General features: G+C 42.6%; 1 protein-coding gene across 1 annotated transcript in view; it reads right to left on the reverse strand.

The window, feature by feature from the left end:
• The window catches only part of LOC126418597 (UDP-glycosyltransferase UGT5-like), a 129,378-nt gene that overhangs the window by 11,369 nt on the left and 105,434 nt on the right, over positions 1-12,575 (reverse strand). The window contains exon 5 of the mRNA XM_050085430.1: positions 1,501-1,720. Coding sequence (XP_049941387.1) covers positions 1,501-1,720 — 220 coding nt within the window. The remainder of the gene's footprint in view (positions 1-1,500; positions 1,721-12,575) is intronic.

The raw sequence follows: 12,575 nt of genomic DNA on the forward strand, positions 1-12,575 counted from the left end.
TTCTTTTTAGGTGATTAAACTTCGTGCTTAAGCACAAAAATTTTCTAGATAGGCCATACCTTGTAAGCACATGATTTTTTCCTCATAATATGACCGACGAATACTTCATAAATGTTAAGACAGTCGATCTACGTACGTTCTGCACAGGTTAACATATACGCCCTTTTCCTCAGTTATACCTATTATTTCACTTTACTAGTAAATTCAAGGTCAGGAGTTAAGTTCGCGCCTTGTCACAACAAGTAACTATCAAACAGTTTATGCGCAGGCGCAAGGTATTGTGTCCGCCTAGGCGGGCCTCATGACGCTACGGTCAGTTCCAGTACAGCACTAGTGGCTGCCGCATCGCGGTCGCGAAGTGGGGCCGAGGCAGTTCCACATAAGTTTTATAGTCTGACGATAATTTATGGAATTGTAGTTTTAGCTTGAGGATGTCCACTATGTCCAAACGGTAGTTACTGTTATTCTGAAGAAGGTTGTGTTATCATGACTGAAACCTAGGTAAATTCTAGGTAAACGGTGCAACTGAGGCTGTTAATTATTTAAATTAAGTCCCATAAATGCCGTACAAAAAACCACACAATATGTTACGGTTGCTGAACATACCGTACTGATGAGGTTTCCTGATGTATAGTGGCACACGGCCGGCCACGGTGGCCGTGCGGTTCTAGGCGCTTCAGTCCGGAACCGCGCGACTGCTACGGTCGCAGGTTCGAATCCTGCCTCGGGCATGGATGTGTGTGATGTCCTTACGTTAGTTAGGTTTAAGTAGTTCTAAGTTCTAGGGGACTGATGACCTCAGATGTTAAGTCCCATAGTGCTCAGAGCCATTTGAACCAATGGCACACATTCTGGATGTCCCGAATCAGACTCATCAGAAAAAAATGAAAAAATGAGGATCGAGATGTCGCCGATATCATTTATTCAGAAATGAACACACGCATGTTGGTCTGGAAGCTTTCACTCACGCACAGTAGAAAAGTTGTAAGGATGAAGCTGCAGGTTTTTTTTGAAAATTTTCTAAGACTAACCTCTTCAAGTGCCACATGCAAATCTGAAGAATGAAGGTAGATCCAGATACATCTACGACTTCTTGAATTTTTTAAAAATTTTTGTGAAATTTATAGGTGGACTTCGCAATGCAACACTCAGTGGAGTGTAGATCCTCTGCAGCTTATATCTGTCTTGTGCAACATTTCCTAGTGATCAGATTCGTTTCAGACTATAGCTCATGACCATATTATTGTTTATATTACGTTGTCAGTGCAACACTCAAATACTGTTAAGGCCTTTTTTGCACTTGGTCAGACTATATATACTTCCGACATCTGATGTCTTTGGCAATTAAATTCTGTGTTTACGATACGTGATGTCCGTTATGACCCTGAATTATTTAACCACAAAATACTTCACTAAGTAAGCATTTTTATGCTAATCGCAGAAAAATGCAAGCTGAGGATTTAGAATGTGGAATTAAATTGCAAAGAACGACATCCATACCTTGGCACTTCCAAGACTTCTTTTATAGCCCAAGTGAGTGATTCCACGGACACGTTTGAGATTGGTATTTTGATTCCAAGTCCGATCCACTCCACGCGGTTCATGTTGCAGTTCTGGTCTCCAAACGCAGGGAATCCTATCAGTGGAACGCCGTGGTACAGCGCCTCTTGAATGCTGTTGATGCCGCCGTGCGTCATGAACAACCGTACGTTCTTATGTGCTGTAAGACAAGAGCATAGATTAAGTACAAGAATCTAAACGTTACTAAACGAGAGTCGTTAAAAACAATCAGCTGCAGTTTTTTATGTGCTATGACTGCAGAGTAAAATGTGTTTTCGTTTATTGCTGTTTAATGGTGTTGTATTGTACACATGAAAATGTTTGTTAGATTTGATATATCTGTCCATAGATACACAGTGAGAAAATCGTCAAGAATGTGGAACATCTCATAACATAGGAACATGTAACACATATTTACAAAAATGGAAACGCTAATGTTCTAACCCTCAGTGAAATGGTTCTTGGGTTGTAGAATAAATGCCTTCCCAAAAGAAGACGAAGTAAATATTCCAGAATTGGAATCAAGAACAGGTGCCAAAATGTGCAACGTAGAAGTAAATATCCTCGTAGTAGTGAAGTAACTTAAATCACCTAATTAAAGAAAGTCTCATGGTCCACACTGTATACCTATTAGGTTCCCTTTTGGAGTATTCTGATGCATTAGCTCCATACTTAATCATATACAACCGTTCGCTCGACAAAAGATCCGTACCCAAAGACTGGAAAGTTGCACAGGTCACACCAAATTCAAGAAAGGTAGCAGGAGTAATCCACTAAATTACAGGCCCATATCGTTAACGTCGATATGCAGCAGGATTTTGGATCACGTATTGTGTTCAAACATTATGAATTACCTCGAAGAAAACTGTCTGCTGACACACAGCCAACTTGGGTTTAGAAAACATCGTTCGTGTGAAACACAACTAGCTCTTTATTCACATGGAGTGTCGAGTGCTATTGACAAGGGATTTCAGATCGATTCCGTATTTCTGGATTTCCGGAAGGCTTTTAACACTGTACCAAACAGGCGGCTAGTAGTGAAATTGCGTGCTTATGGAATATCGTCTCAGTTACGTGACTGGATATGTGATTTCCGGTCAGAGAGGTTACAGCTCGTAGTAATTGTCGGAAAGTCATCGAGTAAAACAAGTAATTTCTGGCGTTCCCCAGGGTAGTGTTATAGGCCCTTTGCTGTTCCTTATCTATATAAACGATTTGGGAGACAATATGTTCAGCCGTCTTCGGTTGTTTACACTGTCGTTTATCGACTAATAAAGTCATCAGTAGGTCAAATCAAATTGCAAAACGATTTAGAAAAGATATATGAATGGTGCGAAAATTGGCAGTTGACCCTAAATAACGGAAACCGTGAGGTCATCCACATGAGCGCTAAAAGGAATTCGTTAAACTTCGGTTACACCATAAATCAGTCTAATCTAAAAGCCGTAAATTCAACTAAATACCTAGGTATTGCAATTACGAACACCTTAAATTGGAAGGAAGACACAGAAAATGTTGTGGGGAAGGTTAACCAAAGACTGCGTTTAATTGGGAGGACACTAGAAAATGTAACGGATCTACTAAGGAGACTGCCTACACTACAGTTGTCCGTCCTCTTTTAGAATACTGTTGCGCGGTGTGGGATCCTTACCAGATAGGACTGACTGATTACATCGAAAAAGTTCAAAGAAAGGCAGCACGTTTTGTGTTATCGCGAAATATGGGAGAGTGTCACAGAAATGATACAGGATTTGGACTGGACATCATTAAAAGAAAGGCGTCTTTCGTTGCGACGGATTCTTCTCACGAAATTCCAATCACCAACTTTCTCCTCCGAATGCGAAATATTTTGTTGACACAGACCTACATAGGGAGAAACGATCACCACGATAAAATAAGGGAAATCAGAACTCATACGGAAAGACATAGGTGTTCGCGCACTATACGAGATTGGAATAATAGATAATTGTGAAGGTGGTTCGATGAACCCTCTGCCAGGAATCCTAAATGTGATTTGCGGAGCATCCATGTAGATGTAGAATAAGTAAAATATCTGAAACCTTTCATTTGTCCGATAATACCAAACTTGTAACCGACATGTAGAGGTATACGCGCTGAAGTTCGTAAGACTATTCTTAGGCTATTGTGGATACATACCATGAAACAGAAAGCTGCTTACATCTCTTATTAAAACAGATAGCACTTCTATACTGAAGATTTGACGGAGCCCTTACTATATTTTGTACTATTAATAACATATACGTCAACTTGTTCTTACAGGGAATTCAGCCTTCGGATAGAACGACTTTGAAATCAATAAATCCTTTAAGGTTCTAGTGAACTGAACTTCTCACCAATTGAACTTTTTATGGTTGTTAACAAGTTACGGAAAATTTGTGTTCCTGAACAATGAATAAACTCACAAGTCAAAAGGTTGCATTACCACCCTTTGCAGAGCGGACATTCAGGGAGAGAGTGAATGAGTTTCAGGAAATTATCGACAGGGATGTGGAGCCATGCTGATCCCAGTGTCGTAGCCAGCTGCGCTAGATTTACAGTTGAGGGGATCCATGGCACGAGCAGCTTGATCGACGTGGTCCCACATATTCTCGACTGGGTTTTCATCTGCAGAGTTTGGTGGCAGGGAAGTGCTGTAAATTCGTCCTGGTGCTTTTAGAACCGGGCACGAACACTGCCAGCCATGTGACACATTGCATTCCCTTCTGGTAGATACCATTGTGCCGAGGAAAAAACAGACTTCGTGGATGGGTGCACATAGTCCCCAAGAATAGACGCATACTTCTGTTGATCCATGGGCCTTCCAGAATGACGAGATCACCCAGGGAATGCCATGAAAACATTCCCCAAATCATAACGCTCCCTCCTCTGAACTGGTCCGCAGCTCGTGGTCTTTCGGTAGTGTTCTCGCTTCCTGCGCACGGGGTCCCGGGTTCGATTCCCGGCCGGGTCAGGGATTTTTCCTGCCTCGTGATGACTGTGTCGCCTTTATCATCATCATTCATCCCCATTACGGTCGGAGGAAGGCAAAGGCAAACCACCTCTGCTAGGACCTTGCCTAGTACAGCAGTGCGGGTCTCCCGCATCGTCCCCTACGCTCCTCGGAGTATGGGACCTCATCATCATCACTTCTGACGATTGTTGCAGGGCAGTACACGTCACCGGCCATGGAGCATAAAACGAAATTCATCTGAGAAGGCCACCTGTCGTCACTCGATGGACTTCCAGTGCGGTACTGGCATGCAATGAACAAGTCAGCTTGGATGCATGTACCGTTTGCTGAATGGTCATTGAGGAGACGATGGTAGCAGCCCTGTGGGTCATCTGAACGGTCAGTTGCTCAACATCTGGACATCTATTAGCCTGTTCACGTCTCCGCAGTTGTCGTTCACTCGTGTCATCTATGGTTCACGGTTCACTGCAGCTGCGTCGGCGCTGGTTGTGGATAGTGGCATTTTGCCATGCACGGTGTACTTTAACTACGGTGGCAAGCGAACAGTTTACAGACTTAGCCAATTCGGAAACGCTTCCTCCACTGGTCTGAAAGCCAATGATCATGCACATTTGTACGTCAGATAAATCGGTCCTTTTCCACGTTACGACAACGACTGCACTGTTTTTCGTATCAACCGAGATACTTTTTTTTGTCCTCCATTGCCAGTGCTGCCACCTGCCTATGTGAGTGGTTGTTGAACGTTGACGTGAACATAGGCAGTGGTCATATTAATGTGACTGGACTGCATAAATGGCGTTAAATCTTTATGTAAATTATTACTATTTCTATGAACTGAACTGATGGTTTGAGAAATAGATAAATTATTTATAACAAGTTTCATGAAGAAATAAAGGTGTATTTGTTGGAGAGGGAGGAGGAGAAGGTGCGGGCAGTTAGCGTACATGCGATTTCATGAAGAACTTTAATGAATTCCTTTGTTGTGAAGCTATAGGTACAGTTTCGAAAACTATAATTGAAGGGTCAGGGACAGGAAACTAGTGATCACGTTTGTCGATTTTAAAAAGTCTACGATAGTATCCATCGTGAATCTCTACTGTCATTTCTTAAAGAATTTGGTTTATATCAGAAACTTGTCAACCTCGTTGCAGTCACCCTTCGAAATACTAAAGCTAGAGTAAGGTTCAGAAATGAATTCTCTGAACTTTTTCAGATTCATACTGGCCTTCCACAAGGCGATGGATTGTCTCCATAATTGTTCAGTTGTGTGCTGGAGGAAATCATGAGTGAATGGAACAAGATATGCCCACCGTATGTTAAGACTGGAGGAAAGATTCGACTTAACTGCTTGTATTTGCAGATGATTTGGTGCTGTTAGCAAACAATATTGATGAAGCAAAGGTTCAAGTAGAACAACTAGAATGATTAGCGGCGAAGGTCGGATTGCTAATTTCGTTTGATAAAACAGAAATGATGCCCAGCTTCCCAGTTGACACATCCCATATCATACTCTATAATGATCAAAAAATTGAAGTAGTAAAAAAGTTTAAATATCTTGGTGAGATTATTACCTGGAATGTTAATGAAAGAGCGTCAATAGATAGTAGAACATTAATACTTTAGCGAGCGCACAGAACCACTTGGCCAACCTACAAAAATTATCTCTCTCAATAAATGCTAAATTTCGACATTACTCCTCCGTCGTTAAACTGGAAGCAACATACGCAAGTAAAACACTACTCAGATTAAATACTCAAGCAACAACTGACAAATTGCAGAAAGTTGATAGAAGAATACTCTGAACGAATTATCTGTAAGAAACATCAAGTCAATGGGCAGTGGAGACTTTTACCCGATTCAGTAGTGTATAAAGAAAGTGAACCCGTTATTGATACAATGCGGAAAAGAAGGATTGCATTTTTCTGCTACATATCTCTCCTACCAAATACTAGAATCCTGAAGCAGCTTTTTGAATACTTCTGGAACAGTAAAACCCAAAACATCTGGTTTAAAGAAGTACAAAATGATCTGGATGAACTGAACATCACCACACACCAAATTCAACCCAGAGAAGAGAAACTGCTTCTGAAGAACAAATACACACGGCTGACATTGAAACCATCAGAACGGAAGAAGTATGTCATATCCGCAGAAAAACGAGCAGCCAGGTCACAGCGAGTGAAGTTTTGGGAAATGAAGAAATTGCTGACTGCTAAGACCTAAACTTAATCATTGTAGACTCTGTTGTATTACGTTGATTTTAGTGCCCCAATTTGGGAGTAAACTATGTTAATAAATGAATTTTAATTTCGAGTCGTTCGTAACACAAGTTTATTTCACCGAGTAAATGTCACTCATATCACTGATACACAATAGTACAGGAATACTCTGATAAATGATTGTCTGTTGACGGCCTTATCCCGATCCACGCAAAAAAACATTCACATGACTACCAATGTTCGCTAATAGGCGAGATCTTAACCAACCACAGAATAAATGAGTTAATTCATCATATAAGGAAGATTAGGCCGTATGTATTATGACTGTCATAGTTGCTGCCCCTGTTGGGTATCCTTTAAATAAGAGTTTTCCCAGACTTCGTCCCTCGTCTGCTTCTTCTGATATCTCTGGTAAATTTTCAACGTCTCGCTCCACGTACAGGACATGGTGGAGAGGGAGTAAAGCTTCAGAATTCTATATTCAGATGGACCCAGTATTTTTGTGCTACTTATCGCTTCCTTCACCTCTGGAAATGAACTGTATACACTACTCGCCAAGAAGAAATGCAGATGATAAACGGGTATTCATTGGACAAATATATTATACGAGAACTGACATGTGATTACATTTTCACGCAATTTGGGTGCATAGATCCTGAGAAATCAGTACCCAGAACAACCACCTCTGGCCACAATAACGGCATTGATACGCCTGGGCATTGAGTCAAACAGGGCTTGGATGGTGTGTACAGGTACAGCTGCCGATGCTGCTTCAACACGATACTACAGTTCATCAAGAGTAGTAACTGGCATATTGTAGTGACGAGCCAGTTGCTCGGCCACCATTGACCAGACGTTTTCGGTTGGTGAGAGATCTGGAGAATGTACTGGCCAGGGCAGCAGTCGAACATTTTCTGTATCCAGAAAGGGCCGTACAGGACCTGCAACATGCGGTCGTGCATTATCCTGAAGAAATGTAGGGTTCGCAGGGATCAAATGAAGGGTAGAGCCACGGGTCGTAACACATCTGAAATGTAACGTCCACTGTTCAAAGTGCGTCAATGCGAACAAGAGGTGACCGAGACGTGTAACCAATGGCACCCCATACCATCATGCTGGGTGATATGCCAGTATGGTGATGCCGAATACACGCTTCCAATGTGAGTTCACAATGATGTCGCCAAACACGGATACGACCATCATGATTCTGTACACAGAACCTGGATTCATCAGGAAAAATGACGTTTTGCCATTCCTGCACCCAGGTTCGTCGTTGAGTACACCATCACAGGCGCTCCTCTCTGTGACGCAACATCAAGGGTAACCGCAGCCATGGTCTCCGTGCTGATAGTCCATGCTGCTGCAAACGTCGTCGAACTGTTCGTGCAGATGGTTGTGTCTTGCAAACGTCCCCATCTGTTGACTCAGGGATCGAGACGTGGCTGCACGATCTGTTACAGCCATATGGATAAGATGCCTGTCATCTCGACTGCTAGTGGTACAAGGCCGTTGGGATCCAGCACGACGTTCCATATTACCCTCCTGAACCCACCGATTCCATATTCTGCTAACAGTCATTGGATCTCCACCAACGCGAGCAGCAATGTCGCGATACGATAAACCGCAAACGCGATAGGCTACAATCCGACCTTTATCAAAGTCGGAAGCGTGATGGTACGCATTACTCCTCCTTATACGAGGCATCACAACAACGTTTGACCAGGCAACGCAGGTCAACTGCTGTTTGTGTATGAGAAATCGGTTGGAAACTTTCTACATCTACATCTACATTTATACTCCACAAGCCACCCAACGGTGTGTGGCGGAGGGCACTTTACGTGCCACTGTCATTACCTCCCTTTCCTGTTCCAGTCGCGTATGGTTCGCGAGAAGAAGGACTGTCTGAAAGCCTGTGTGCGCGCTCTAATCTCTCTAATTTTACATTCGTGATCTCCTCGGGAGGTATAAGTAGGGGGAAGCAATATATTCGATACCTCATCCAGAAACGCACCCTCTCGAAACCTGCACAGCAAGCTACACCGCGATGCAGAGCGCCTCTCTTGCAGAGTCTGCCACTTGAGTTTGTTAAACCGATCTGGTACGGATCCCACACTGATGAGCAATACTCAAGTATAGGTCGAACGAGTGTTTTGTAAGCCACCTCCTTTGTTGATGGACTACATTTTCTAAGGACTCTCCCAATGAATCTCAACCTGGTACCCGCCTTACCAACAATTAATTTTATATGATCATTCCACTTCAAATCATTCCGCACGCATACTCCCAGATATTTTACAGAAGTAACTGCTACCAGTGTTTGTTCCACTGTCATATAATCATACAATAAAGGATCCTTCTTTCTATGTATTCGCAATACATTACATTTGTCTATGTTAAGGGCCAGTTGCCACTCCCTGCACCAAGTGCCTATCCGCTGCAGATCTTCCTGCATTTCGCTACAATTTTCTAATGCTGCAACTTCTCTGTATACTACAGCATCATCCGCGAAAAGCCGCATGGAACTTCCGACACTATCTACTAGGTCATTTATATATATTGTGAAAAGCAATGGTCCCATAACACTCCCCTGTGGCGCGCCAGAGGTTACTTTAACGTCTGTAGACGTCTCTCCATTGATAACAACATGCTGTGTTCTGTTTGCTAAAAACTCTTCAATCCAGCCACACAGCTGGTCTGATATTCCGTAGGCTCTTACTTTGTTGATCAGGCGACAGTGTGGAACTGTATCGAACGCCTTCCGGAAGTCAAGAAAAATAGCATCTACCTGGGAGCCTGTATCTAATATTTTCTGGGTCTCATGAACAAATAAAGCGAGTTGGGTCTCACACGATCGCTGTTTCCGGAATCCATGTTGATTCCTACATAGTAGATTCTGGGTTTCCAAAAACGACATGATACTCGAGGAAAAAACATGTTCTAAAACTTTCATCATGTCAGCACGTTGTAGGTGTCGCCACCGGCGCCAACCTTGTGTGAATGCTCTGAAAAGGTAATCATTAGCATATCATGGCATCTGCTTCCTGTTGGTTAAATTTCGCTTCTGTAGCACGTCATCTTCGTGGTGTAGCAATTTTTATTGGACGGTAGTGTATATGCCAAACAGCACTGTTTATCGGTGTCTACATTGATATTCAACAGGCTGAATAATTTCGTTCAAAGGTCGGAACAAAACAAGGGAATATAGTGGGTTCAGAGAAGCACTAAGAAGTTCAAACAAACCTTGAGGGCAGGTTTACTTTTAGAGGATCAATACATATAAATTTTCACTCAAATTAGACTTATCAAGGTAATAGAAATGTATCAACGAGGAAGAAATCTAAAGAGATTTAGGTTAAATAGACAGGGCGGTACGTTGTGTAATTTGTCTCGTGCACTGCACACTGCCAAGAGCGCATGGATTCTGGCCACAGCGACGAGTGTGACTTCGCATGCCACAGCAGCTCTTTGGCATGGGCAAATGGATCGTTGCAGTCTGCCATTCAGTCTTCGAAGTTCTGCGGTCACGAAAGCAGACATCTCAAGGTCGCTGGCTACGCCTCATCCCACGCTGCAGTGTTGCCGTGTCAGCTATCGGCCCAGTCTATCGCCACACTTCGCTGCTGTCGAGTGTTTGGTTTGGTTTCGCTTGTTCTGTGAACTCATTCTGCTTTACACACAGCATGTTCCAGGAGGAAGTGTCAATATTCAAGGATGTGATAGGAACGCTCGTTTGAAGCAAAAAGCTTCATTTGGACTTATGCCATGCCCTCTTCTTTATTGTTTCTGAATAGAACACATTTAATGCAAATTGTTATTTATTTTCTGTATTATTGTATTATTCGATACGTTGACAGGTTTACACATGTACACATATACTGCAATCAGTAAACATAACAAATATTTCACAAAGATCAACTGAGAAAGTCGCTATGTGTTTGTAGCATAACTGCACTGCACCATTGCAACAATGTGTTGCTGTTCCTTGCACAGACTGTTGAACTACACATTCAGAAGAGAATGGGAACCTCAAAGAATATCCATTCCACGCAGTGTGCTGAGAACTCTGGCAAACACTCTACGATCAGGTATTAGGCGTGTCAGTAAGCGCCAACGGTATTCTTTGATAGCAGCTGGAATACTATCATCGAAAAAGCCGTAAACGTTCATCATGCACGCATGGTCTTCATTAGCGTAGATGTGTGGCATTTTAGCCGGTGTGTGTTCAAGACAGTTAACCGTTACTTCTCTCTGAAGCCCATGAGAATTCTTTGAGCGTCTGTGGTGGAACAGGACGACCACGAACATGTATGTCAAGCATGACCCGCATACTTTTTTTATTATTTATTGCCAAACTATAGACCTGTTACCTGATGTTTAAAACAGTTCGCACATCTTACAATTTTCGTTTTTCATCTTTTTACAGTTTTCTTTTCCTTTCTTTTGTTTTATCTACAACATTTACAAAGTGTGATACTTTTCAAAATAACTATAATTTAAGGTTGAAATATAAATAAAATTTTGTTGTTTGTTAAGAAGAATATAAAAAGAAGATAGGATAGAGGAGAGATTTGTTAATACCATCACCGAATGTGACTGACGGTGAATACCTCGGAATGGTTTCTTCGAGCCGTTGACCGCCAGTCACACACACACACACACACACACACACACACACACAAATGGTTATTAGTAGAGAACTAATGTTGCTTATCCTATTTATTACTAGTCCTATGTATTAACTACTTTAGGTGCCCATCCATGTACAGCATTTGGTGTTTCCTTGGCTAGATCGCCAGCACTTTTGCTTATTTACTGTCACATCTCAGCTTCCTCCTTCTGTTCCTCCTCATTGTCACTATTTTCGCTGTCACTGTGGGTATCGCTGTCCATCCTCTGGAGATCGTTGTTACGCTGCACATAGGCATGTCTGTAATGTCGTGTCCACATGTACTCTTCGAAGTGTTGTTTTTGAAATACTGTTTGTCAGTGCGTTTAATTGTGCCCATTGTTCTTCGTCTCTTATTGCTGTGTATATATCTATGTCTGTATCTGTGTAGTATAAGCGTAGTGTATGTCTATTGTTCGCGTATTGCCCACAGAGACAGTGTGTTCTGGGGAACCTTATTCCCCGCATGTGCGTGTAGGTGTCTGTCTCAGACTCACGCAGTTTAAGTGCGTGGGATAAGGTCTGTGTCCGGTTGAGAAATGTACCACACTGCCGCTGGGATCGATATGTCTCATTCTCAACCGCTACCTTACGTCAGGGAGGAAGTCGTGCAGTCTACATGCCTTATCACTTACATCCCACTCACCTCGCCATGTATCCAAACGCCAAAATTCAATTTTTTATCTATTTGTACCCCAAGATAGCGCGTAATGTGTGCTCGTTTAATGTTTGTGTCCCCAATTTTAACCGAAGGATTCCTTTGGAGTGATCCTTTCAGTAAAGTGTATGTTTTGTTTTCGGCTATCCTGAGTTTGTTATTGTGACACCACTGAGTAATTGTTTGTAGTATTCCACTGGCTCTCTCTTCTAACTGGGCTCTGTTGTTTGCAGTGACTACAACTAATAGGTCATCTGCGTAGGCGACAATTCCGTCTGACCTGTCATCCCCATCCAGAAGTTGTAAGAGGGGTTCGATTGTTATGTGCCAGAAGATGGGGCCGCAGATCGATCCTTGAGGACAGCCTTTGGTAATTCTTTTAATTACATATGCACGATGGGTTTAGGTCGGGACTCACCGCCGGTCATTCCATTACTCCAATGTCCAGGCTTCGCAAGACATCGCTGCTGTCGCCTGCCGCATAGGCCCTGGCACCGGAAG

Source organism: Schistocerca serialis, chromosome 9 (assembly GCF_023864345.2).
Source record: "Schistocerca serialis cubense isolate TAMUIC-IGC-003099 chromosome 9, iqSchSeri2.2, whole genome shotgun sequence".
NCBI classification, from domain to species: Eukaryota; Metazoa; Arthropoda; class Insecta; order Orthoptera; family Acrididae; genus Schistocerca; species Schistocerca serialis.